Raw genomic sequence first — 23,299 nt, forward strand, 5'->3', positions numbered from 1 at the left:
GTGTCGGCGTGCGCGTCTGCGCGGGGCTGGCCGTGCGGTTCCCGAAACCCGTGCGTCTGTGCTGCGGCAAGGACGTTAGGTGCGGCCTGCTCTCTGGAGCCGCACGGTGACGGCTCCCTGCCCGGCTCTCCTGCTTGTCTTGTGACTTCGTCCCAGAGAGGTTCCCCCTTCCTGGGTGGCCCCGGAGGGCGGAGGCCCGGAGCGCGCGCTCCCGCGGCCTCAGCCGCAGCCACGGGCGAGAACACTTTTGTGTTCGAGGGTACCATCGATTCAGCATGAGTAAGGCCGGCTTCCCTCTTGTGAGATGGAATAACGGTTCTTTGTTTGAGTAAAAAATGCAATTAAGTGTAAAACAGGCCAGTTTGAAGAAGGATGCTAAGTGAAGGACGCGGGGGACGTCCGGATGTGACAAAGTCACAGACACGGGCTTGAGTGACTCAGGTTTGCCACGTACCCAGTCTGCTCTGAGAGTGTGGCTGTGAGTGTTTGAGCGTGCACGTGTGTACATGTACGTGTGGATGTGTGTGTGCACATGCGTGAGTGCGCGTGGTAGTCCTGAGTGCCCCCCAGCGTGCCCCGACCTCTGGAGCAGGACCTAAATAAGTTGCCCGTCAGGCTTCACCCTGCGGCTGGAGTCGGGCGCTGTTCTTGGCTCTGAGCTGGGCACCCGCGGTGCCTTTCAGAGACCCCCCCGAAGCCACCCCAGGCTCAGCAACTCGCTGAAGGGACTCACCACACTCGGCAAAGCTGTTATACGCCGGGTGCGGTTTGTTAAAGGACAGAATGACATCATGGAGAACAGGGCAGGGGCCAGGGGAGCACTTAATTTTCCCAGCAATGGCGAGTGACCGCACGTATGAAGAATTACAACAGGGGGCTCATTCGAGCCTGGTGTCCGGGGTTTTATTGGCCGGCCGACCTCAGTCCCCGTCCCCAGAGGTCTGGCCATGCTGTGGCTCAGGGCTCCAGCATAGATCACTCCGCAGCATAGACTGTCCCACATAGGCGACGACGCTCTCGTCGGGCAGGATGTCCCAAGGGCTCAGAAGCCACCTCCCAGGAGCTGGCAAGGGCCAGGCCTTTCCTGTGCACGTAGTAGGAGTGGCCCCCACCTCCCATGTCACCGATCTGATTGTGGCACTTGCAGCCTCGGGGACTTCAGCCGCCAGAGACTCTAGGAAGCCTGTCCTTGTCTGTGTCTTCGTCTGGTGGCAGTTGTGGCCACAAGGGAGCCCAGGGGGTCGAGGACACTTACCCCCGTCTGCCGTGGCCAGCCCTGGGCTGGGGGCAGGCTCTCCTGGTGGTCCTGCTGCATCATCCACCGTCAGAGCAGGACACGTATAGGACAGACGGGAGCGTGTGTGACAGACGCTGCTGTCTGCCTCCCTGGAATCCTGTTGTCTTTCTCTGGGCACCAGCTCCCCCTTCGCACAGGAAACTTTCTGTTCCAGCTGCCGGGCAGATCACAGGATTTGGGATTAAGGTGATTAGAGCATTGTGTCCACCACCTCAGCAACTGGCTCGCGGCTGTCACGTGGTCTGGGCCCGTCCAATCAGAGTGCACCTTGGAATTACCTCAGGCCATTGGGGAAAAAATCAGGCCTTTCAAAGTAAAATTGCAACTATGGGAACTTGGGGAGCGTAGCCATCTTATTATCATGAAAGGGAGGCTGGGAGTTCCCACAACCCACCCGTGAACCCCGAGGGCAAATGCAGTGCAGGGCTTGGCAGAGCTGGGAGGTGGGGAGGAATCAGGTTCCAGTGCTACCGTCCCGGCACCTGGATCCAGCTGTTCCTGAAGCTAGCATTGCAATAAATTATAAACAAATGAAAAGTCTTCTAGGCTCTGTAGTAAACTAGCGCATACACATATACGTTTATAAATCTTTTGCTTAATCAATTGGAATTTTGTTTCCTGCTTCTTAAAGCTGAAAGGGCTCTCCCTGCTCCGTCTGGCTCATCCCTGCACACCCTTGAGTCCCCAGAACGCTTGGCTCTGGCCTCTCACTCTGCTGGGATTTGCCCGAGCCGCAGATGCTCCTCTGGGTTTCCCTTTGAGGACTGAGACCCACCGCCCTTCCCTGAGTGGCAGAGACTCCCCCTGTAGGAAGCCTCCGTTTGCCAAAATAAAAACCGACAGGAGCGATCAGCTCCCTGCCAGCCTCACGTCGCAGAAGACGTCAGGGCAAACTCTCAAAGGGCCGACATTTACAATACGCCTTAGTTGATAGAAACCTGACTTTACAGACACTCCGACTGGAAGGGCACAGCTCCCCGCCTCCCTGAAGTAGACAGTGTGGGTTTCATTTTCTTACGTTTATCTGTAGCCATTTCTTTCCCAAAAAGAAAGGCAGAGGCTTTGTGATCGGGACATGCACAGACCAGCCCCGTCACGCGTGTGAATGACAAGCCGGAAAGAAGCCCTTCCTGTCCCGCCGGCTCCTGGCCTGTCTGGACGTGCTGCCCCCCACGACCCAGGGGACATCGTCGTGGGGGTTACTCACGTGCAGCCACAGCCCTCATGCACCCGTGGCTTAGAACACGGCCGCAGTGTCTAGGGGAGACTCGTGCTCTCGTGCAGCTTGGCGAGCGCAGGGCCACTCGTGTCCCTGGGGCTTGTTTAAGAAGGTGCAGCTGGTGCTGCCCTGTGCCGGGGCCTTGAGGACCGGCATTGCCCACGCTCTACAGACAGGAGACCTAGGCAGGAAAGGTCAAGTACCCGCACTGGACCCGTGGGCCAGAGTTTGCCGAACCCCGTCGTGTGGCGTGCGTCCCCCCAGGCTGTTACCGTCCCCACAGAGCCCAGTGGGGCACGTTGTGTTTTCCAAAGACGGAATCTTCTCGAATCTGCCCCCTCCCCCGCCCCCAGGGTGGGATCTGTGTCCCTCTCCCTGAGATTGGCTGGCCGTCCTCTCAAGGAGGGCAGAGGCGAAGAGGGCGGTTTTCGGGGTTTCCACCCCGGCCCAGGTGTGGGCCCGCGAGCTGCCATATAAGCAGTCCGCAGGTCCTGAAGCCCAAACGTGGTCGCTCAGGGCGCCCCGTGGCCAGGCCTGCGAGCGCTCAGACAGAGACGTGCCAGCCAGGGCCGGACACGCTGCAGCGGGGGTCGGAGGGAGTCACGCACAGACGAGTCCACGGAGGAAGGCCGGGCGGGCTGCTGCAGAGTGCTGAGTTCTGGGTTTGTGAGGCCAGTGGCCATTTGCGGGAACCTTCCATGAGGCCACGCGTCAGGAGCCACGCCTGGCGTCCAGTAGGCCCTCACCAAACGTCTATGGACGACCGAGCGAATGAGTACATGAGTGCAGTTCAGTCTATGCCCGTTTTAAGCTTTCAGAGTTCGATTCCCTAGATGGCCTTGCGCCCCGTGGGGCCCATCCGTCCAATGAGAAACGGCCTTGCTCTTGGATTCTGACAGGTGCAGCCGCGAGAAACACACGTGGGATGTGGGAGTGTGTGTGTGTGCGTGCGTATGTGTGTCTGCACGTGTGCATGTGCCTACCCACGTGTGCCTGTGTGTGCATGCGTACACGTGCGTGGTACGTGTGTGTATGTGTTACTGGGTGTACGTTTGTGTGCCTGTGTGCCTGTGCATGTGTACACACATGTGTACGTTAACGCATGTGCAAGTGTGCCTGTGTGTGCACATGTATGCATGTTAATGTGTGTGCAGGTGTGCGTGTGCACGTGTTATGTGTCGATGGGTGTCCATACATATTTGTGTGTGTCTGTGCATGCCTGTGCATTGTGCGCGTGTACCCGTGTGCACATGTGTACATGCACCTGTGTGTTCACATGTGTGCGTGTGTGTCTGTGTGCACGTGTGCGTGCGCATATGTATTTGTGCGTACGCGTGCACGTGTCTGCTCGTGCCATGTATATTGTGTGCATGTGTACCTGTGTATGTGTACACGCATGTGTATGTTAACGCATGTGCAAGTGTGCCTGTGTGTGCACGTGTATGCGTGTTAATGTGTGTGCAGGTGTGCGTGTGCACGTGTTATGTGTCGATGCGTGTCCATACGTATTTGTGTGTGTACGTGTGCACGTGTACCTGCATGTGCTGTGTGCATCTGTGTGTGCATGCCTGTGCGTTGTGCGCATGTACCTGTGTGCACACGTGTATGTGCACCTGTGTGTTCACGCGTGTGCACGTGTGACTGTGTGCATGCGTGCGTGCGCATATGTATTTGTGCGTACGCATGCACGTGTCTGCACGTGCTGTGTGCATTGCGTGCACGTGTACCTGTGTGCACACGTGTACGTGCACCTGTGTGTTTGCGTGTGTTCACGTGTGTGCATGTGTGTGCACGCGTGCCCGACAGATCTGTCCACTCTCAAAGCAAAGTTCTCACCCGCTTTCTCCCGTTAGGTATGTTATTGATTTTTCTTTGTCTGGAGGTAGGTAGCTTTTCTAATTAAGCAGCAGCTTTAATTATGCCACAAAGCACATAACATAGATCTTGATTATTAAGACTGGCCACGGGATAATAAAAGGGAGACTGGCAAATCCAAATTAAACAGGATCATAAAAATGAGTGGCCGTGCCCGAGCTTGTCCTACATCGTGTGCAGTAATGCCCCCCCATCCCCCCCCCCATGTGTTTGCAGAGCCTTCGTGCATATTAACTAAGCTGCGAATGGCCTGGCTGTCAACTCTAATAAGTCGTATCTAGTGGACGGAGAACCAGAGGTACCTTGCGCCTGGTCCCCCAGCCCCTCTGAGTGTCTAGGGTCTGTGAGAGGGGGCAGGGGTCTCAGACAAGGAGATGGGGAAAACCGGGGCGTCGTCACGGAAGCGTGCGGGGTGAGCCGTGGGAGAGACGCCTGGTTCCTTGCCTCCCCGGGGAGCACGGAACTCCGGGCCGGGCGGCATCCTGACCAGGCAGTCAGTTCCCGAAGGAGACACGCTTCCCTTCTGCCCGCCCGGAGCCCTCGCTCTGCGCCTGGCCCCTGGCGGGTCCGGGCCCCTGGGGGTGTCCGAGGGAGAGACCGGATGGGCTGGAGGTCACAGGCCCCGGAGACCGTGCATCTGGGCGCTGAAGCCTCGCGCAGCCTCCCGGGTGCGTGCGGCGCCTCCGGCAGGAGACGGACGTGACCCCGTGTCAGGAGGCGAAGCTCGCTGCTCCGCCGGGAGGGACGCCACACCTCATTCCTTCTCCGTCCTGCGGTTATTCCTCCAGCGGCACGAAGGGCGTCCTCCGAAACTTCCATTAGTGTCGCTGCCGCGGCCCCGTTTCCTGTGGCCGGGTTGTGCCCGCCACGTGTTCTCACCGAGACCTCGGTGACACTCCCTGTGACCCGGTGATTTGCAGAGGCCTCGGTGACCCCGCGGCCGGCTCTCTCACCGGGTGCGTGAAGACCTCCAGGCTGCCACATGGTACCCATCAGGGTACCGGGTGGTGACCCCACGAGCCCTGTGACCGTCCCCCCCGCCTGGTATGAGGAGGGGCGTGGGAGGGGTCTCTGTGTGTCCAGTGTCCTGTCTCTGACACGTGGGTGTTTGCATGCGAGTCTGTAGCCTCCAAAGCCTTTGCCGTGAGGTCTGAGGACGGCGTGCCTGTCCGTCCGTCTGTGAGTACACGGCGAGGTGAGCCTGTGCCCCGCAGCCAGGGACACGGGCTGCGTCTTGGCCCTGGGACCTTGTCTCTGCGAAGACAGCTGGGACGGCCGGAGGTGCTGGGGCTGCGTTGACTGTGCACGTCCGGGCCTGGGTGCGTGCGACAGCGAGTGTGGTCTGTGTGTGCGCTCAACTCCGCCAACAGGCACCTCGAATAAATACGAGCCATTAATGTCCTTCCCGGGCCGCCCGTCTCCGTGGTGTGTGCCTGGGTCTCTATGGGAGATGGTGTCTGTGTGTGTGCACGTGAATTTGTGTGCGTGTCACGTATGTGTGCACGCGTGTGGGCACACACATACAGGTTTCTGGAAGGTCTCACGGCCGGCTGCCTGGACGGACGGATGGACTCGGTCTGGGGAAGACAGGACCTCAAGACAAGAGGCTGTCCTGTGCTGCTTTCGCGGGGGCCGCTCTGCCTCTGTGTCCCCTCAGCAGGGGTGCGGCCTCGCTCGTCCGGGACTCCGTGTCCCTGCTGGCGTTCCCAGGGGGGTGGGACGGGGGTGGGAGCGGGTCACACACAGCGGGCCGGTGCCGCGAGCAGGAAGGCGGCCACCAAGAGGAGGAGACGCTCCTCGGGTGACCCACCTCCGAGAGCCTCCGGACGGCTGTTCCCAGAAGCATCCGTCACGGCTTCCGAAGGTGCAGCCTCCCGGGTGCGTGCGGCGCCTCCGGCAGGAGACGGACGTGTCCCGATGTCAGGAGGCGAAGCCCGCTGCTCCCCCGGGAGGGACGCCACACTTCATTCCCTCTCTGTCCTGCGGTTATGCCTCCAGCGGCACAAAGGGCGTCCCCATCAATCTCCATTAGTGTCGCTGCCGCGGCCCCGTTTCCTGTGAGGCCGGCGGGGACGTGCCCGCCACGCGTTCTCCCCGAGACCTCGGAGGAGGCTTTCAAGAGCCTCGGCACCACCCCCGCTCCTCTGTGGGTTCATAAATCCTCCTAGAAACGTCTCTGCGGTTAAGGACTTCCTGCCTCTCCGGCTCCAGGTGGGGGTGTGAAGTCACAGCCGCAGCCGCTGCGGCACGAAGCCCAGCCCTCTGCCGCAGGGACCTGAGACACTCGCGCTCACCCCCACCCCGTGGGCTGGGCGCCCATGTGCTTAGCGGATTCCCCACTTAAGCTACATTCCCATTCGTGGACTCAGAGGCCGGACCTGGACGGGGCGTGTGGGGACGGGCTCTGAGGGCCTTCGGGGCTCTGCGGGGGGTCCGGCGGAGGCTGGTGCCGCCTGGGGTTGGCGCGAGCCTGTAGGCCGGCCGCCAGCGGCCCCCAGAACACCCACGCGTGGCGGTCGGATTGCCTCCGTGCTAGCTCGGGGCTCTAAAAACAGGCTTCCTGCTCTTGGTGACTCCGCGTGGGAGCACCTGGTGCGTTGCGTGCGGAGAGGCGCTCGGGGACGCTGGTGAGCCGGGTGGCCACGGCGCCTGACTGTGCGTGACAGTGTTTCGGGTACACGGGCTGGATGACACTCCGGGGAGGAGTGGGGTCTCCCTAGAGAGAGCGGATGTTCTCTGTCGATGACAACAGTTTCAGACGAGACAACAACTCAGCCAGAAGTGGCTGCATGATGACGAGATCCCTGACCTCACAGGACAAGTCTGCAGTCAGGGTCCACAGTGGTTTGACTGGCAGCGGCTGACAGAGTCAGGGACCCAGGTTCTCCCCAGTTCTCTGCTCTGCCGCATTCAGAATGTCGGGCTTCTCCCCGCATGGTCACAACGTGGCTGCAGCAGCTCCGGGTATCACATCATCACAGGTCCACTTCCCCACGGGCTAGAACAAACATGTTCCTGCGTCTTGTCTCTGTTCAAGAATAGAGAAAACTTTCCTGGAAGTCCCTGCAGACCCCTCCCTGGGCCGGCTGTCCGTCTGCCCTGTCAACCGTGAGGACGGGATGCTCGTCTGCTCCTCTCTACTCCGGTGTCGTTTGGCTTGCCCAGCGTCTGGCCTCTCAGGATTGTGGGGACGCCCTGGTCTCAGGCCCCGGGGCTGGCCGAGGATTCAGCCGAGGGGCTAGCAGGCGTCACCCTCCCTGCCCCCACGGAGGGGAGGCCCGAGCGGGGGCTGTCTGCGTGCTGGCTGAGGGCGGGCTGGGGACGAAGCCCTGTGCCAAGAAAGCCCAGCTCCCGTGGATGGAGCCTTGTCGAGACGGGGGCAGTGAGACGCCGCCCCCCCCACCAGCACCCCGCACCTTAGGGAAGCAGGTCCCCATGGTGCACGCGGCAAGCGTTCGGGCCAGCGCCAGGTCGGGACCCCCTCAGTCGCCAGTGACAGAAAACCCACCTCAAACTGGCTTAAGCGAGAACAAGAGACGGGGCGGGGGGCGTGGAGAGCAGAAGCACGTGACAGTCACCAGGGCCACCCGTGGAGGAGCACACGGCAGGGTCCCCGAGTCATGGCTCGGCCGCGCGGTCCCGAAAGAAGCCGCGGTCCCGCGGCGTCGGAAGCTTCGCGCTTGGTGGAAGGAGCCGGGTGTGAGGGCAGCCTGCCTCAGGTGACATGTGGCCTGTCCCCAGGGGAAAGGAGAGCCGGGTGACGCAGGAGAGCCCCGGGAGCTGCAGCCCCCGGACATAGGTCGTGGTCACGCTCCCACACGGTAGACGTGGGTTTTACCGCTTCCCCAGCCGTCGCGCCGGGCCTGTGCTGGATGACGGCGCCTTCTGTGTGCTCAGTGTTTTCCACGGGCTTTGTGTCGGGCGGGGGGGTGGGGGTCGCGCTGTGAGTAAAGGAGATGATTTTAATGCAGGTTTGTGCTGGGCCGACACGAGCGGCATGCACGGCACGCTTCTAATTCAAACAACTCGCAAGCTGTGCGTGTCCGCGACGGGCGAGACGCGTAAGTGCGGGTGAGCGCGGTGGGGAGGCGGCGGTGGCCCCGGGGGAGGCCCCGTGCTCTGGGAGCACTAGCTGCCTCCGTCCCGCGGACGCCTGCGGGGGTCGCGACTGTCTGCGGGCCCCCTCACCACTGCCCGCTCAAGTCCCTGGATGGAGACCAGGCCCACGGTGTCCTGCCTGTGTCCTTGTGGGGCCAGCGTCCCTGCCCCGTGACGGGGCCAGCGTGGAGTACACGCAGCGCTCGAGGCCCCCCCCGCCAGCCCGGGCTGCCCTGAGGGTGCACGGCAGGCCGGCGTGGCTGCACCCCACCCTGGGAGCCCTGGCGGGGCGGGACGGGCCTCGTGGGCGGGTGCTGGCGTCCCCACAGCTATGTGCCCCTCTGGGCTGTCCCCCAGTCATGTCCCCCTCCAGACTGTCCCCACAGCTGTCCCTCCCTCAGGGTGTCCTTACATCCATGTCCCCTCCCCAAGGCTGTCCCCCCAGCTGTGCCCCCCTCCAGGCTGTCACCCCAGTTGTGCCCCCCCCCACAGCCCCCAAGCTGTGTCCCCCCTGGCTGTCCCCCAAGTCATGTCGCCCCCGGCTGGCCCCCCAGCCATGCACCCCCCGGCTGGCCCCCAACTGTGCCCCCCCAGCTGTCCCCCGAGTCATGTCATCCCCCACTACCCCCCCAGTCACATCCCCCTGGCTGACCCCCAACTGTGTCCCCCCTGGCTGTCCCCCCAGTCATGTCCTCCCCAGCTGTCCCCCCAGCCGGCCCCCAACTGTGCCCCACAGGGCTGTCCCCCCAGTCATGTCATCCCCTGCTACCCCCCAGTCACATCCCCCCGGCTGTCCCCCAGCTGTGTCCCACCCGGCTGTCCCCCCAGTCATGTCCTCCCCAGCTGTCCCCCCAGCCAGCCCCCAACTGTGCCCCACAGGGCTGTCCCCCCAGCCGGGGCCCCCCCGGCTGTCCCCCCAGTCATGTCATCCCCCGCTACCCCCCCAGTCACATCCCCCCGGCTGTCCCCCAGCCGTGTCTCCCCCTGGCTGTCCCCCTAGTCGTGTCCCCCCAGTTGTGTCCCCCCCAGCTGTGTCCCCCCTCCCCGGGCTATCTTGCAGTCACTCACAGACATACGTGGGTGTTACTGGGCTCAGAGGGGACAGCCCACGCACAGGAGATGATGCCGGCTTAGTTTCTGTCACACCCAGGCTTAGAAGTGTCCGTGTTTGCCAAGCTCTGTGTTAATCTATCTCGTGTTTTACAATCGTCGTGACCACGATCAATGGACCATTTCTACAAAGGCCACCTGGATGCACCAGATCCTGTAACAGATGTGACCTGTCGGTTTTCTAGTTCCCGAATGGGACTTACTCTTGCTGGAAGAACGAAGTGGAAAGAATCTCAAGAAGCACCATCCTTCGTGGGAAGAATTCCTCCCAGACCGTGGTCTCTGAGGCAGAGAGGCAAAGACGGAGAGATTACCCGGTGAATGCCATGACACGGCAGGTCCCCCGTGCACCTCAGGCCCCCAGAGCGCAGTCCAGAAAACAGAGCGCCCTCAGGTTATCCAGAGAACCGACCCAGCCCAGCAGCGTGTGTCCCCAGGCTGCCCAGCCCCGAGCTGAGAGCACCAGCTTCCTCCGTCAGCCGGAAACTCGGGGGTGCGCTACCCTGGCCCCAGGCGTTGTCCCGACGCCCACGCAGGCTCCCCGCGGACCCCCCCCCTGCCCCCCGCCGCGTCCTCCCTTCCCGTGTGTTCCATGCAGATGGTTTCGGTTCACAGCCCCTGGGCCACGCAGCCTGCTCTCTCTGCTCACCCGGTGTTTGAGCAGAGACCGCATCTGACCCTGGCCGTGCGCCCCCGCCCCTCCCTGCTCCTCACGGCGGTCAGGTGCCACTCGCGACGACGCCCCAGCGCACCTCGTTCCTGGGTTGCCCCGTCGGAGGCGAAGGTGGCGGACTGTGTTTGTTGGCACCCGCCCGTTCTCACATCTATCTGCCTGATGGGACGCCCGCCCGGAGAGCCTGGGTTGTGACCACAGCGTGCCGGCCTCCCGCCGGGTGGCGCGTGCTCAGACCCGGCAGCAGGCCCAGCCGACTCAGACCTCCCTCTGCCTTTCTCTTTATGGGCCCCTGTCCCTGGAATCTGGGCCACCCGAAGCCCAGCACGTCCTCACCCCGAGATCCATAACGTCAGTGCGTCGGCAAAGTCCCTATTCCCAAAGATCGCATTCGCGGGCTCTTCTTTGGAGGAGGCTGGCACCTTTCAACCCACAGCCACTGGGAAGACTTCAGCGTGGAAGTCCACGGGACGAGCCGTTAGCACAGTAGGGCGCCTTCCTCCCGCCAGGAGCGCAGAGGGAAAATCCGGGGAGGGAGCCCCGGCGTGGCAGCCTGGGAGTCAGCAGAGCCGCGGGCTCCTCCGTCTTCCGTGGGACCAGCTCCCGGCTCTGGACGGTGGTTTTGGCGAGGCGCCTTCCTGACTCTGGGACCCCGGAAATGATGTGAACCGAGCGTAAGCCAAGCAGTTTCCTCGGGCCACAGCGACTGGCCCAAGCGCAGCGCGTCCCCGGTCAGCCGAGGAGACCCAGGGGGCTTTCCCGCGGGTCCTGGAGAAGAGACGCCTCCCCAGCGCTGGAGACCGGGACAGAGGAAGGTGTGCAGCGAAAAGGGGCTCCCGCGGGGTCCTGCCACGTCCTCTGAGCCCCTGGCCGAGTGCGCCCAAAACCACGACGCCCCGGCGAACCCCCTCGGGCCAGTTTGGTTGATTTTCCGCCCCACGGGTTGTTCCTGCCGAATGTACCTGCCCGGCGGAGAATGGAGAGTGTATCCGGAAGGTTCTGTCGCCCGCTCTCCTGGGAGGCTTGTGCTGTCCCCAGAGTGGCTGCAGCCTATGGGCCCCGTGTGTGTTTCAGAAACCAGCAGGGGCGCGAGCCTGCGGCGGGACCGCTTCCGTCCCGTGAAGGCGGCGTGGCTCTGAGGTGAGTGGCCGCCATCCACACGCACGATGAAGAGCGGGCTGCCTGGCAGGGACGTCCACAGGATGTGGAAGGCACCTCGGAGGGCCCCCCACCGGCCGAGGGGCCGAGAGCCGGCGCCCCTGCACCGCCGCGCCATAATAAACCCCCGACTCGCGGCCGCGTCAGCGTCTTGGAGGACGGAAAGGGGCCCCGTGTCCCCCGGTCCTCTCGTGGCTGGTTCCTCCCCATCCTTAGGTCTTTCGTGGGCTGAGCTGTGTCCCCCAAAACCCACACGGGGGAGCCCTGACCCCAGCAACGCAGGATGCGACCGTGTGTGGAGGCAGCACCCTACAGAGGTGATGAGGTGAAGTGGGGTCCCCAGTGGGCCTGCCCCGTCCGACTGAGTCCCCAGGGAGAGCAAAGCAGGACACAGACACCCGAGGCTGGACCACTGAGGACAAGGCAGGAAGATGGCGTCTATAGGCCCAGGGCAGGCCTGGGAGGAGCCAGCCCTGCCACACCCGGACCCCCCACCACACCTGCATCCAGACCCCCACCACACCGGCACCCGGACCCCCCTCACACCTGGACCCGGAACCCCCCTCCGGACCCCCCTCCACACCTGCACCCGGACCCCCCTCCACACCTGCACCCGGACCCCCCTCCACACCTGCACCTGGACCCCCCTCCGGACCCCCCTCCACACCTGCACCCAGACCCCCACCACTCCTGCACCCGGACCCCCCTCCGGACCCCCCTCCACACCTGCACCCGGACCCCCACCACTCCTGCACCCGGACCCCCCTCCGGACCCCCCACCACACCTGCACCCGGACCCCCTCCACACCTGCACCTGGACCCCCCTCCGGACCCCCCTCCACACCTGCACCCGGACCCCCTCCACACCTGCACCCGGACCCCCCTCCGGACCCCCCACCACACCGGCACCCGGACCCCCCTCACACCTGCACCCAGAACCCCCTCCACACCTGCACCCGGACCCCCCTCCACACCTGTGCCCGGACCCCCACCACACCTGCACCCGGACCCCCCTCCACACCTGCGCCCGGACCCCCACCACACCTGCACCCGGACCCCCCTCCAGAGCCCCCTCCACACCTGCACCCGGACCCCCCTCCACACCTGCACCCGGACCCCCCCCACACCTGCACCCGGACCCCCCCCCACACCTGCACCCGGACCCCCCCCCACACCTGCACCCGGACCCCCCTCCACACCTGCACCCGGACCCCCCTCCAGAGCCCCCTCCACACCTGCACCCGGACCCCCCTCCACACCTGCACCTGGACCCCCCTCCGGACCCCCACCACACCTGCGCCCGGACCCCCACCACACCTGCACCCGGACCCCCCTCCACACCTGCACCCGGACCCCCCTCCACACCTGCACCCGGACCCCCCTCCAGAGCCCCCTCCACACCTGCACCCGGACCCCCCTCCACACCTGCACCTGGACCCCCCTCCGGACCCCCACCACACCTGCGCCCGGACCCCCACCACACCTGCACCCGGACCCCCCTCCACACCTGCACCCGGACCCCCCTCCACACCTGCACCCGGACCCGCCCTATCCCTGGACCTGGGCTCCCACCTTCAGATGGTTAAGAGCACATACCTGTGGCTTAGGCCCCTCGGTCGGTGGTGTTTGTTACACGGCCCAGTTGACAAGGCAGAGCTGAACTTACCACGGGGTCGGTCACAGCTCCTCCCTGGCCGCCTAGTCTTCAGAGCCCCCAGGGTCCCCACCAGTGGCCCCACCCCTTCCCCTTTCTCTGTGAAAGCACACTGCTTTGGGACAGCCACGCGTGACCCAGTGGCCACCTGAGAGATCCCCCTGCACGGGCAGAGAAAGCAGCCCTGGCTTCCCCCACACCTAGGAGCAGCCGGGACGAACTCAACTGGGACGGAGGGGACGTTCAGACGTCAGGGCCCGCGAGCAGGGCGTCCACGTGTTCACAGACTTGTGCCAAGGGACTCGTGCGTGCGGGCCCAGCTCCATGCTGTCGGGCTGTGGGCAGAGAAGGAGCCCGCTCTCGGTGGGGGGACCCCGAACTGCAGACAGGTGAGGGACACCGCGCGGGAGGACGGTGAATGGCAGGGAGCAGGTGCGGGGAGGCCGGCCTCTCAGCCCACCGCACGCCTCCGTTCCCCTGCCTCCTGCCACCAGCTGCCACCCCCAGACGAATTTCCGTCCTCCGCTGTCTTTTGTGTCGGACCCATCGTGCGAGTTCATAAAAGTCGTGCGTTGCAACCTCGCTCCTCCAGGGAGAAGTGGGGTGAAGGCTTCTCATCAGATGGCGTTTTCCTGAGTGACGGATCCTCGTGGCTGTGCACCTGGGCTGCGTCCACGTGGCGTCGACAGACCGCTCGGTCGCTCCAGCCGTGCGCTGGGCCTGCACCGGCCCGGGAAAGGCTGGTGGCCCCAGCCTGCACTTACTGGGCAGGAGGGAAGTCGGGCTGTGTGTGAGTGTGTGCGAGTGTGAGTGGCTGTGGAGTGTGGGCGTGGGAGCATGGGTGTGCCCACCTTAATCGAGTGGCCTCTGCCATCAGAAGGGACCGGGTGTATTTACACGAAGCTCGGAGGCACACGCACTTGGCTGGCTTCCTCCCATGTTTATTTCGTGTTTACTTGGTTGTCTCTTTCCTCCCGTCAGCGTGTTTCTGACGGTTCCACTGCGCTCCTGCTCGTCTCCCTCTGTCCCCTTGTGACTTTATTCCACGACGCTCATGACATCACAGCCCCTCGCCTTCTCAGACTCCCCATAAACGGGCGTCATCCAGTTACAAGGAAGAAGGAGATGTTGCTCGCCCTCCCTGGGACCCCGCCCCATCCCCGGGGCCCCGCCTCACCCCCCGGACCCCACCCCCTCTCCGGGACCCTGCCCCACCCCCGGGACCCCAGGACCACACCCCATCCCCCAGGATCCCGCCCCATCCCCTGGGATCCTGCCCTACCTCCGGGACCCCGCCCCACCTCCGGGACCCCACCCCATCCCCAGGACCCCACCCCACCTCTGGGACCCCAGGACCGCACCCCATCCCCCAGGATCCCGCCCCATCTCCTGGGATCCTGCCCTACCTCTGGGACCCTGCCCCACCTTCGGGACCCCACCCCATCCCCAGGACCCCACCCCACCCCTGGGACCCCAGGACCCCGCCCCACCCCCGGGACCCCACCCCACCTCCGGGACCCCAGGACCCCAGGACCCCATCCCACTCCCGGGACCCCACTCCACCCCAGCCTCCAAGACAAGACACTGGGGAGAACTGTGTGTGCCCCCCCCCTTGTGCTACTCTGTCCTTATGTGTGGCCGAGGCTATGACCTTCAGCCCCGACAAGGCCGTCCCTGCAGACCCCTCGTCCGCAGCAACTCAGCGGCTGTTTGCACCCCTGCAGAGCATCACCCCGGTGCAGGGCTGAGGCTCAGAGCTGCACACGCGCCTTTTGACAGACGTCTTCCGGAGGCCGGGCGTCCCCGCTTGCGGCCTTGCCCTTGGGTGTGAGATTTAGACCCGGCCAGGGGGGCGTGCCCCGCGCTGACCGGTGCCCGTGAACCGTGTCTCCCGCAGGTGCAGACAGATGACCCACACCGCCGACCTGCCCCAGATCTCTGTGGTCTTCATCTTCGTCAACGAGGCCCTCTCCGTCATCCTGCGCTCCGTGCACAGCGTGGTCAACCGCACGCCCTCGCGGCTCCTCAAGGAGGTCATCCTGGTGGACGACAACAGTGACAGCGGTGAGTGGGGCCTGCGAGGCTCGCCGATGGCCTGCAGGAGCTCGGGCCGCGCTCCCGGGAGGCGCCAGGCCAGCGTCCTGCCCACCGCCCCCTCTCCGGGCTCCGCGGGCCCCTTCACGCGACCCTCCCACCTGTGCCTGTTCTTCACGTGGCCTCCCTGCTGGGGGCCTCTCTTCGGAGGACACCTGTCCTTGCGTTAGGGCCACCCCAAATCCAGGAGGGTTTCTTCTCAGGATCCACAGAGACCCTCTTTCCAAATAAGGTCCCATTCCAGGCTCTGAGTGGACTTGAACTCGGGGCTCTGTTCGTTCCCCGCAGACGTTGTCCAGAAAAGCCCAACAGGCCGAGTTCACCTGTCACTCCTTGTGCGTGCAGGGCCCTGTGCTCCAGCGAGGGTCTGCGGGGAGAAGCAGGGCTGGTGCTCACGGGCGGGGGCCCCCGTCCACCTCCCACACCCGCCAGGCACCGGTTCCTGGGCGGGAGCAGAGCGAGAAGCCTGAGCCTGCCACGGGCGGCCCCCAGACTGAGGTCCCCGTGGGCGCATCATGGTGGCCTCTCCTCTGTGCTGCGGAGGGGACACTTGGGGGATGCCTCCAGAGCCCTCCAAGGGCAGGATGGGGCGGGAAGGACCGGCTGTCCTCCCTGGGGGGTCCCGTAGGGTCGGTGATGCGGGGGACAGGTGTCTTCGGGGCCCAGGCGTGGGGGGTGGCCCCTGCCCAGCCGCCAGCAGCAGCCCCCCTTCTCTTCTCCCAGCGGCCCTAACCTGCTCCAGGTTGTTACCTTTGGGAGTTTCCTCAAGTCGATTCCTGTTTTTGTCCGTGCCTTCATCAATTTTTTAATAACTTATCGATCTGAAGCTCTCATAGCATAAAATTAACCGTCTAAACAGCAAGTGCGCAGCTCAGGGGCAGGAAGCACACCCACACTGTTGTGCAGCCTTCCCCACCGTCCGTCTCCAGAGCGTTCCGTCTCCCACCCTGGAGCCCTGTCCCCACTGAACACTCACCCCCTCCACTCCCCCCACCCCTGGCACCCCCACCCCACCCTCTGCCTCTATGAATGTGGCGACCCTGGAGGCCTTGGAGAAGTGGGGTCACTCAGTGTTTGTCCGTTTCTGTCTGGCTTATTTCACTGGGTGTCATGTCCTTGGGGGTTCATGCGTGTCGTGGCAGGGGTCAGGATTTCCCCCTGGCCGTGGCTGAATATTCCACGGTGTGGATGACCACACCGTGATCCCCCATCCGTCCATCTGTGGACTTCCTCCCTCTCACGGCTGAGTGAATCAGTCCTGTTTCCTCCCATCCCGGTGACACACGCCTCTGTCCAGTCGGTCCCGTTTGGCCGTCTTCTGTTTATTGTCCCCCTGCTGGAGTGCCAGCCACACGGGTTGGGGTCTCGCGGCTCTGCGGTCTCCCCAGCCCCTTGAGTCACAACCCGCTACGGCAGGCCTTCTTCGACGGCAGCGAACTACGGGCCCGGGGCTCGCAGCGGCCCAGCCTGCCCACGCCGACCTGGGGCGATCTCAGAGCCCTCCCGAGGTGTGGGTGCGATGAGGCGTCTCTGTGTCCCTGCAGTGGAGCTCAAGACCAGTCTGGACCAGTACGTCAACAGGAGGTACCCGGGCCTGGTGAAGATCGTTCGCAACAGCCGGCGGGAAGGCTTGATCCGGGCACGGCTGCAGGGCTGGAAGGCGGCCACGGCCCCCGTGGTCGGCTTCTTCGACGCCCACGTGGAGTTCGGCACGGGCTGGTGAGGGCAGGGCGCGGGGGGGGCGCTGGCTTTAGGGACTCCCTTCAGGAGCCCGGGAGGATGAGCCTGGGGGCCCCCGGCATCCGGATCCGGCCCAGGGGATCTGTGGGGCACACGGCCCGGGACGCTTGAACGTGAGGACTGTGCGTGCCCTCACCTCGCTCCCAAAGGGACTGGGACTGGCCAGCAGGATGGCACAGCACGAGCACGCCGGTGTGGGCTCGGATCCGGGAGCACACACGGCTTTGGGGCACTTGCTGTGGGCACGTGCTGTCCAAGGCTAGCTGCCCAAGGCACCGGGCACGAGTTGGGAGCAGTTTCTCATCCCCCGCGGGACCCTCTCGTCACCATGCAGGGGGTGAAGTGGGCCTCCAACCCAGACATCTGCAGGGGACTCGGCCAGGGAGGGACTTAGACGTGTGACCTCCACCCCGCACCGCGGCGGGAAGGCCGGGCTCTGGCCCTGGGCCTGTGCTTGCCCTGCAGGCCTGATGCTCAGCGTGGCCTCCGGGCCAGCTGCACGAAGTGCAGGTCTGCGTGGCCTAGGGTGTTCGGGTGCGACCCAGGGGTCCCCATGCGAGCCGGGCGTGGAGCCTGGGCCCCCGACACCTTCTCCATCTCCGAGGCGGCCAGCGATGCCTTAGGAATGGCGTCAGTTGTCCCGCGAATTATCCACAGCCAGGGGGGACCCGGGGGTGGCCCAGACCTCGCCGACCCGAGGCAGGTGGCGCACCAACGTCCTCACAGTGGGTGTCTTGGCCGAGCAGCGGGAAGTGCTTGAGAGTTTTCTGGAAAGTGCCAGCTGTTAACTTCTCGTCTGGCGGCTGGGCCCTGCGCAGATGAGCCAGGACCTTATGGTAGCTGGGAGGTGGGAATGTTCTAGGTCAGAGAACAAGAGTCAGGGTCAGAAGTCCAACTTGCCAACACGGCGTGGGCGGGGCGGGGGCAGGGGAGGCGTGCCTGTCTCCTGGTCTCAAACCGGGAGCCGGGAGCGCGGCCGGGGTGCGGGGATTGTTGCCCGGACTGCAGAAGCCGCTGCCGGCAACGGACTCCAGACCCTCCGGATCAGATCGGTGCTTGCCTGGGAGGCGAGGGGACGCTCTAGACGACGGGGTGTGTGTGTCGGGAGTGGCCCACGGGCAGAGGGAGGGCCGACCCCAAGTGTCAGTGTCCTGGGGCTGCCGAACAGTGACCGCAACCCCCCGGGCAGCTCAAACAGCAGACACGACTCCAAATCCTGGGACACAAGGTGTCTCACCGCCAGGAGGCACCCGGGGAGGGTCCCGCCTCGTCCTCTGGCCTCTTCTGTCCTCATACCTAGCGTGTGTCTCTATTCTGTCTCACAGGCGGGCCCCTGTCATTGGATTTAGGGCCACCCTCGTCATGCAGGATGCTCTGCTCTCAAGACCCTTAGGTTAAACCGTAGCGGGTGGGTCCTTCACTGAGCCGGGGGAGGGGGGATGGGGGATGGGGGGGGCTGAGCCGCAGGGAAAAGTCAGCCCAGGGTGGCCAGCGTGCCCATTTCAATACAAAGTAAAACTCAGGATTCTTTTTTAAGTTTATTTTATTTACTTATTTTGTGTGTGAGAGAGAGACAGAGACAGAGCACGCACGCGAGCAGGCGAGGGGCAGAGAGCGAGGGAGAGAGAGAATCCCAAGAAGGCTCTGAGCTCTCAGCACAGAGCCCGACGTGGGGCTCGAACTCGTGAGCCGTGAGATCATGACCTGGGCCAAAATCAACAGTCGGACGCTTTGCTGACTGAGCCACCCAGACGCCCCGTAAAATTCACGATTTTTATATCAAATCTCCCGGTGCATATTTTTAAGCTTCGCGAAGCCAACGTAAGACATTCGCCGGGATCCCACGGGAGGGAAACGGGGGGATGTGCCGATTGAGGACGGCGGGGTGGATGACGTCCTGAGCCTGTGCGGTTCAGCTGCACAAGCCCTGCTGTGCGTGCTCCCCGGGGCCCCAGCTGTCCGGGAGGGCCTCGCGCCCCGGGGTCTCCGAGCTCGTGCTTTCCTGCCAGCAGCAGCTGGCTCCAGCAGGGGCTCGGCGTCCCGCGGGCCATGGAACCTTCTTCCTTCCCCTCTCCAGGAGCATCCCAGCTGCCCCAGGACCGCGCGTTTGTGGCAAGGGTTGGTTCTGACCCTGCACGTTTCACAGAGACGTAAGTCTCTTCTGCTGGACTTAGCCTCCTGGCCCCCGCGTCTCTCTGCTCTCCCACCCTCATGAGGCAGCCCTCCTCCCACCACGTGTAATCACCTTCTGCCGTTAATTACGGATTATCCTCTTCCCCCCCCCCCCCCGACCCAGGCCCGCTCCCCAGTGCTGTGTGGGTTGTGCACTGCACAGCCGTCCTCGGTGGCCATTCCTCCCTCCGCTACATCGCAAGCTCCCCCAAGGAGCCATTTGGGAGAGCCAGGAGCTGTCACATCAGACGCAACTTTAAACCAGTGTGACTTTAACTTCCACAACCCAAAACCCAGCTATCCATCTGCAAATAGTCCCCCCCCCCGCCCGCCCTCCCCGCCACGGTCGCCTCCACACAGATCCTGCCTTGTTAGCAGACGTGACATTTGCAGAGGGCTTTGCTTCTCTGAGGCACTTTGCTGACACTAATTAATTAGTCCTCCTCGCAAAGCCGAAAGACAGCTGAATACCCGGCTCTCGATCAGAAGGGTGGGAAGAAGGCCACACGGCACCTGTCACCAGGTGGGACCAGGTGACTCACCCCGGGCCCTCCTGTCCCCCCCGACGGCGCCAGCCCTGGTCCCCCAGCAGCAGGCGGCCCACGACCACAGCTGGACTCCGGCCCAGAGGCTGGGCTCTGGTGGCGTCTCATCCTCGCGGGGATGGGCCACCTCCAAGGGGGAAGCCTGCTTCCGCGGGGATCGCGGCACAGAGTCTGCAGCCCAGAGAGGTCGCCCGAGCGCCCCTGGTGCCCCGCTCTCTGGGTTCGCCGCATACGCTGCCCCCACTTCTCCAGTCCAGCCACCTGCCTGCTCCCCAGGCGCACGTCCCAGGGCTCCCGTGCTGGCTGTGTCCTCGCCCATCCCCCTGGCACCCACCGGCTGCCCACCTCCTTCTGGTCGTTGCCCAGGGCAACCTACGCAGACGCCTATTTAAAACTGCAACCCCAAGTTACCCTTGCCTTGCTGTCCTTCCCACGCGATACCTGTCACCTTCTAACATACGTTAACTTCTATGTTGATGCCTGGCCCCCGACCCCGTCGGGGCTGCCACATGCTGTTGTGTAGGTTGTGCACTGCATTAAAGTACCCGGTAACCTCTCTGGTCCCCTCCAACGTAAGTTCCCTGAGGCGTGGATTTATTTCTAAGCTTATGAATGTATTCCGTTGTTAGAACAGGGCACGGCCCTTCCTCGGTCCTCCAGTTCATGTTTGTGAGAGAATGTATCTTCCACAAGAGCAGGGAAGGAGGGTGGGGAGTGGGGTTCTGTGGAGGGCGTGGCTGAGCTGCAAGGCTGGCCAGTGGCCGGCCCAGCCGACCTGCAGGGGCTCTGGAGCCAGGCCTGCCCTTCAGGGGTGTCGCATCCCGGGCCCAGATGGTTTTATGTCCTTGGTGTCAGTCCTTGGCTGTGGGCAGCCCGGGAAGGGGAGGCCAGGACCCCAGGCGGGGCACGTCCGCGGCCCCCCCCCCCCCAGACTTGTGGCGGGGAATCCGTGGCACCTGCACTCCGTGGGCCGGCGGTCACCTGATGTCACCCTGCCTGTGGGCGGCGGGCCCCTCGTTGGGGCACAGGGTGGGGTCCTCGCCCCCACGCCTCTCCTCACAGGCGTGTGGCTCCCCCCCCGCAGGGCCGAGCCCGCGCTCACGCGGATCCAGGAGGACCGCCGGCGCATCGTCCTGCCCGCCATCGACAACATCAAGTACGACACGTTCGAGGTACAGCAGTATGCCAGCGCGGCCCACGGCTACAACTGGGGCCTCTGGTGCATGTACATCATCCCCCCCCAGGACTGGCTGGACCGCGGCGACGAGGCGGCGCCCATCAGGTGAGCCGGGGCCGGGGCGCGGGGGGTGCGGGGGCTGCCGGGGGCCGGTGCTCTGGGCGGGACTCGGGGGCCTGGGGGCTGACCCCCGGCATGTGGCCTGAGTGGCGACCGGGTCGGGTGGGGACAGAAGGAGGGAGACCGAGCAGACGAGCAGAGAGGAGGAGCCCGTGGGGGAGAAGCAGACACGGACAGGGGACGGGGCACCAGGGACCGAGAAGCCTGGAGGGACACAGGAGGAGCCGGGCGGCGTGGCTGCGCAGAAGTCACCGGTTTCTGCAGACAGGGCTTCAGACGGAGAGCCCACAGTTGTCCTCAGATGCATGCACGTATTCAGGTCGGCTCCCAGACGTGAAGGCAGAGAGATTTTTGCACAAGATGCACAGATCCAGCACCCTTTGGCAGGTGGGAAGGCTCACACTCTCGCGAGGCGACCATTGGCCGCGGCCGGGATGGGGCCCCGTGTAGACAGGCGTGGGCCTCCAGAGGCCCCAGTCCCTCGCTCCCCATCACCCCCAGGCCCTCCGCCACCTGCTCGCGCTGGCTCATGTTTGCAGCATCGGCCGCGGGGTGCTGAGCCCCTGGGAATCCGCGCTCCGTGACCAGGTCCTGGGGACGCAGCCGTGGGGCCTGTTCCCTGGGACGAATGTCCATCTCAGGACCCGCTGACCCCCCAGAGCCTCTGCAGACCTCCCACAGGGGTCTGAGATTTCAGGGGCTGGGAACCGTCCCTCTTCCTGTCTGTCCGAGCTGGCGCGTCCCTGCCGAAATCCTGCTGAAACGGGTCACTGTGCGTGGGAGTGGCCGAGACCACGTGTCATTGTGCCTTCGGAAGCTCTCTCTCCCTCGGGAGGGTCTTGTGGGGCTTCCGGGCCCCCACCCCCTGCTGGCAAAGAGCCACGGGTGCTAAATCAGGCCCCCGCACGGCCTGGACGTCCAGCAGTGAAGTCAGCGGACAGCAGGGATGGACAGCTCGGCCCGAGCCCCGACCTCCGTGACTTGAGGAAAACAGCACCGCCAGCACGGAGGGGCGCCCCGTACGAGGGGTCCCCGGACGCGGAGCAGCAGTCCCCTCGGGGCCTGGGGCCCGGCTCTGTCCCCACGGCCGCTTCTCAGAGACAGGCCCTCGACGCTCCTGGGAGCTGGAAGGAGCAGGAGCTGGGGCTCTGGAGCCTTTGCCGTCAAAACCGGGCGCAGAGCCATCCGAGCGACCAGAAGCCGACCGACGGGCCGGGAGCCAGGAAGAGCGGCTTGAAAGTTACTTTTCTTCGTTCACAACGCACTAGGCGTTCCCCAGCTAGGAGCAGAAGAGGGGCCTAGCGTTTCGCATTTCAGGGCTCAGAGACCCCAGGTCCGGCAGCCCCTGGACCCCCTGGGCTGCACCGAAGCGGGATTTTCTGGCCAGACGGTGTCTTGTCGAACTTGGCTCCTGCCTAGCACCACCTGAGAGCTTTGGACGCCCGAGGTCAAACTCCAGGTGAAGCTTTAAACAGATTCTCCACAAACGGAGATGGGTGTGGCCAGCACGCTCACCCCGTCGGGGGGTCAGGAGGGAAGCCGAGGAACCGGAGTGAGAAGAGGCGCCAGCTGGGCGCGGGGGAGGGCGCGGGGCCCGCGGGACACCCACGCGAGGCTGCAGGCAGAGCGAGTCGGCCAAAGCTCGGAAGGCCATTGGCGGTTCTCCACAAAGGTAGAAAGCACGTCTTGCCGTCCGCCGGGAAGGAACCAGAGCCCGTGTCCACGCAGAGACTCTCGCGGACGCATACAGCAGCCCCGTCGTTCTCAGGGACGGAAACGCCCCAGGTGTCATCAGGTGTGACAGGTGAACCCGCTGGCGTCTGCCCAGCTGCCGGAACGCGTCCCGGAGTGAACGGGACGAGCTGTCCTACGAGTGACGGCACCGTGGAACTTCGGGCCCCTGGGCGGAGCCAGAGACGCTGGACACGGAAGCGGCCACGCTGTGTGGCGCGGCTCACAGGACCGTCCAGGGAGGCGCCGTCAGGAGAGGAGAAGTGACCGGCTTCCCGGGGGTGCTGGACAGCGGCTCTGAACTGGGGGCTCGGGGCGATGTTCTCTGGAGGTCAGGGGCCAGGGCCTTTGGCTCAGGTCGGTGACGGAGGGTCGGGCGGGTCCCCCGGGTTCTGGAACGACTGGCCTCACGCACCAGAGTACAGATTCACGGAAGGAGGGCGCACGCGGACACGGAACCTCGGGGCCCGCAGGCGCGGAGTGCAGGCGAGCCGCCTCGAGGTCCTTCGTGCCTCGTCCCGGTCCCCACCGGGAGGACGCCCTCGGGCCCTCCCGCTTGGCAGGCCCTCCAGGGGAAGCGCGCACGGCCGGCTGCCTGCGGGAGGCGCCCCTCGCCGCGGACCGGACCGGACCGGA

At 64.5% G+C, this 23,299-nt stretch overlaps 1 protein-coding gene across 5 annotated transcripts in view; it reads left to right on the forward strand.

The window, feature by feature from the left end:
- The window catches only part of GALNT9 (polypeptide N-acetylgalactosaminyltransferase 9), a 107,722-nt gene that overhangs the window by 51,278 nt on the left and 33,145 nt on the right, over window positions 1–23,299 (forward strand). For 4 of the 5 annotated variants that reach the window (XM_042911071.1, XM_042911075.1, XM_042911072.1 and 1 more), the window contains 3 exons: window positions 14,982–15,148; window positions 16,723–16,897; window positions 20,720–20,917. In XM_042911071.1, coding sequence (XP_042767005.1) covers window positions 14,982–15,148; window positions 16,723–16,897; window positions 20,720–20,917 — 540 coding nt within the window. The remainder of the gene's footprint in view (window positions 1–14,981; window positions 15,149–16,722; window positions 16,898–20,719; window positions 20,918–23,299) is intronic. The other variant, XM_042911073.1, reaches the window with a different exon arrangement.

The sequence above is a fragment of the Panthera leo genome, chromosome D3, assembly GCF_018350215.1.
Source record: "Panthera leo isolate Ple1 chromosome D3, P.leo_Ple1_pat1.1, whole genome shotgun sequence".
NCBI classification, from domain to species: Eukaryota; Metazoa; Chordata; class Mammalia; order Carnivora; family Felidae; genus Panthera; species Panthera leo.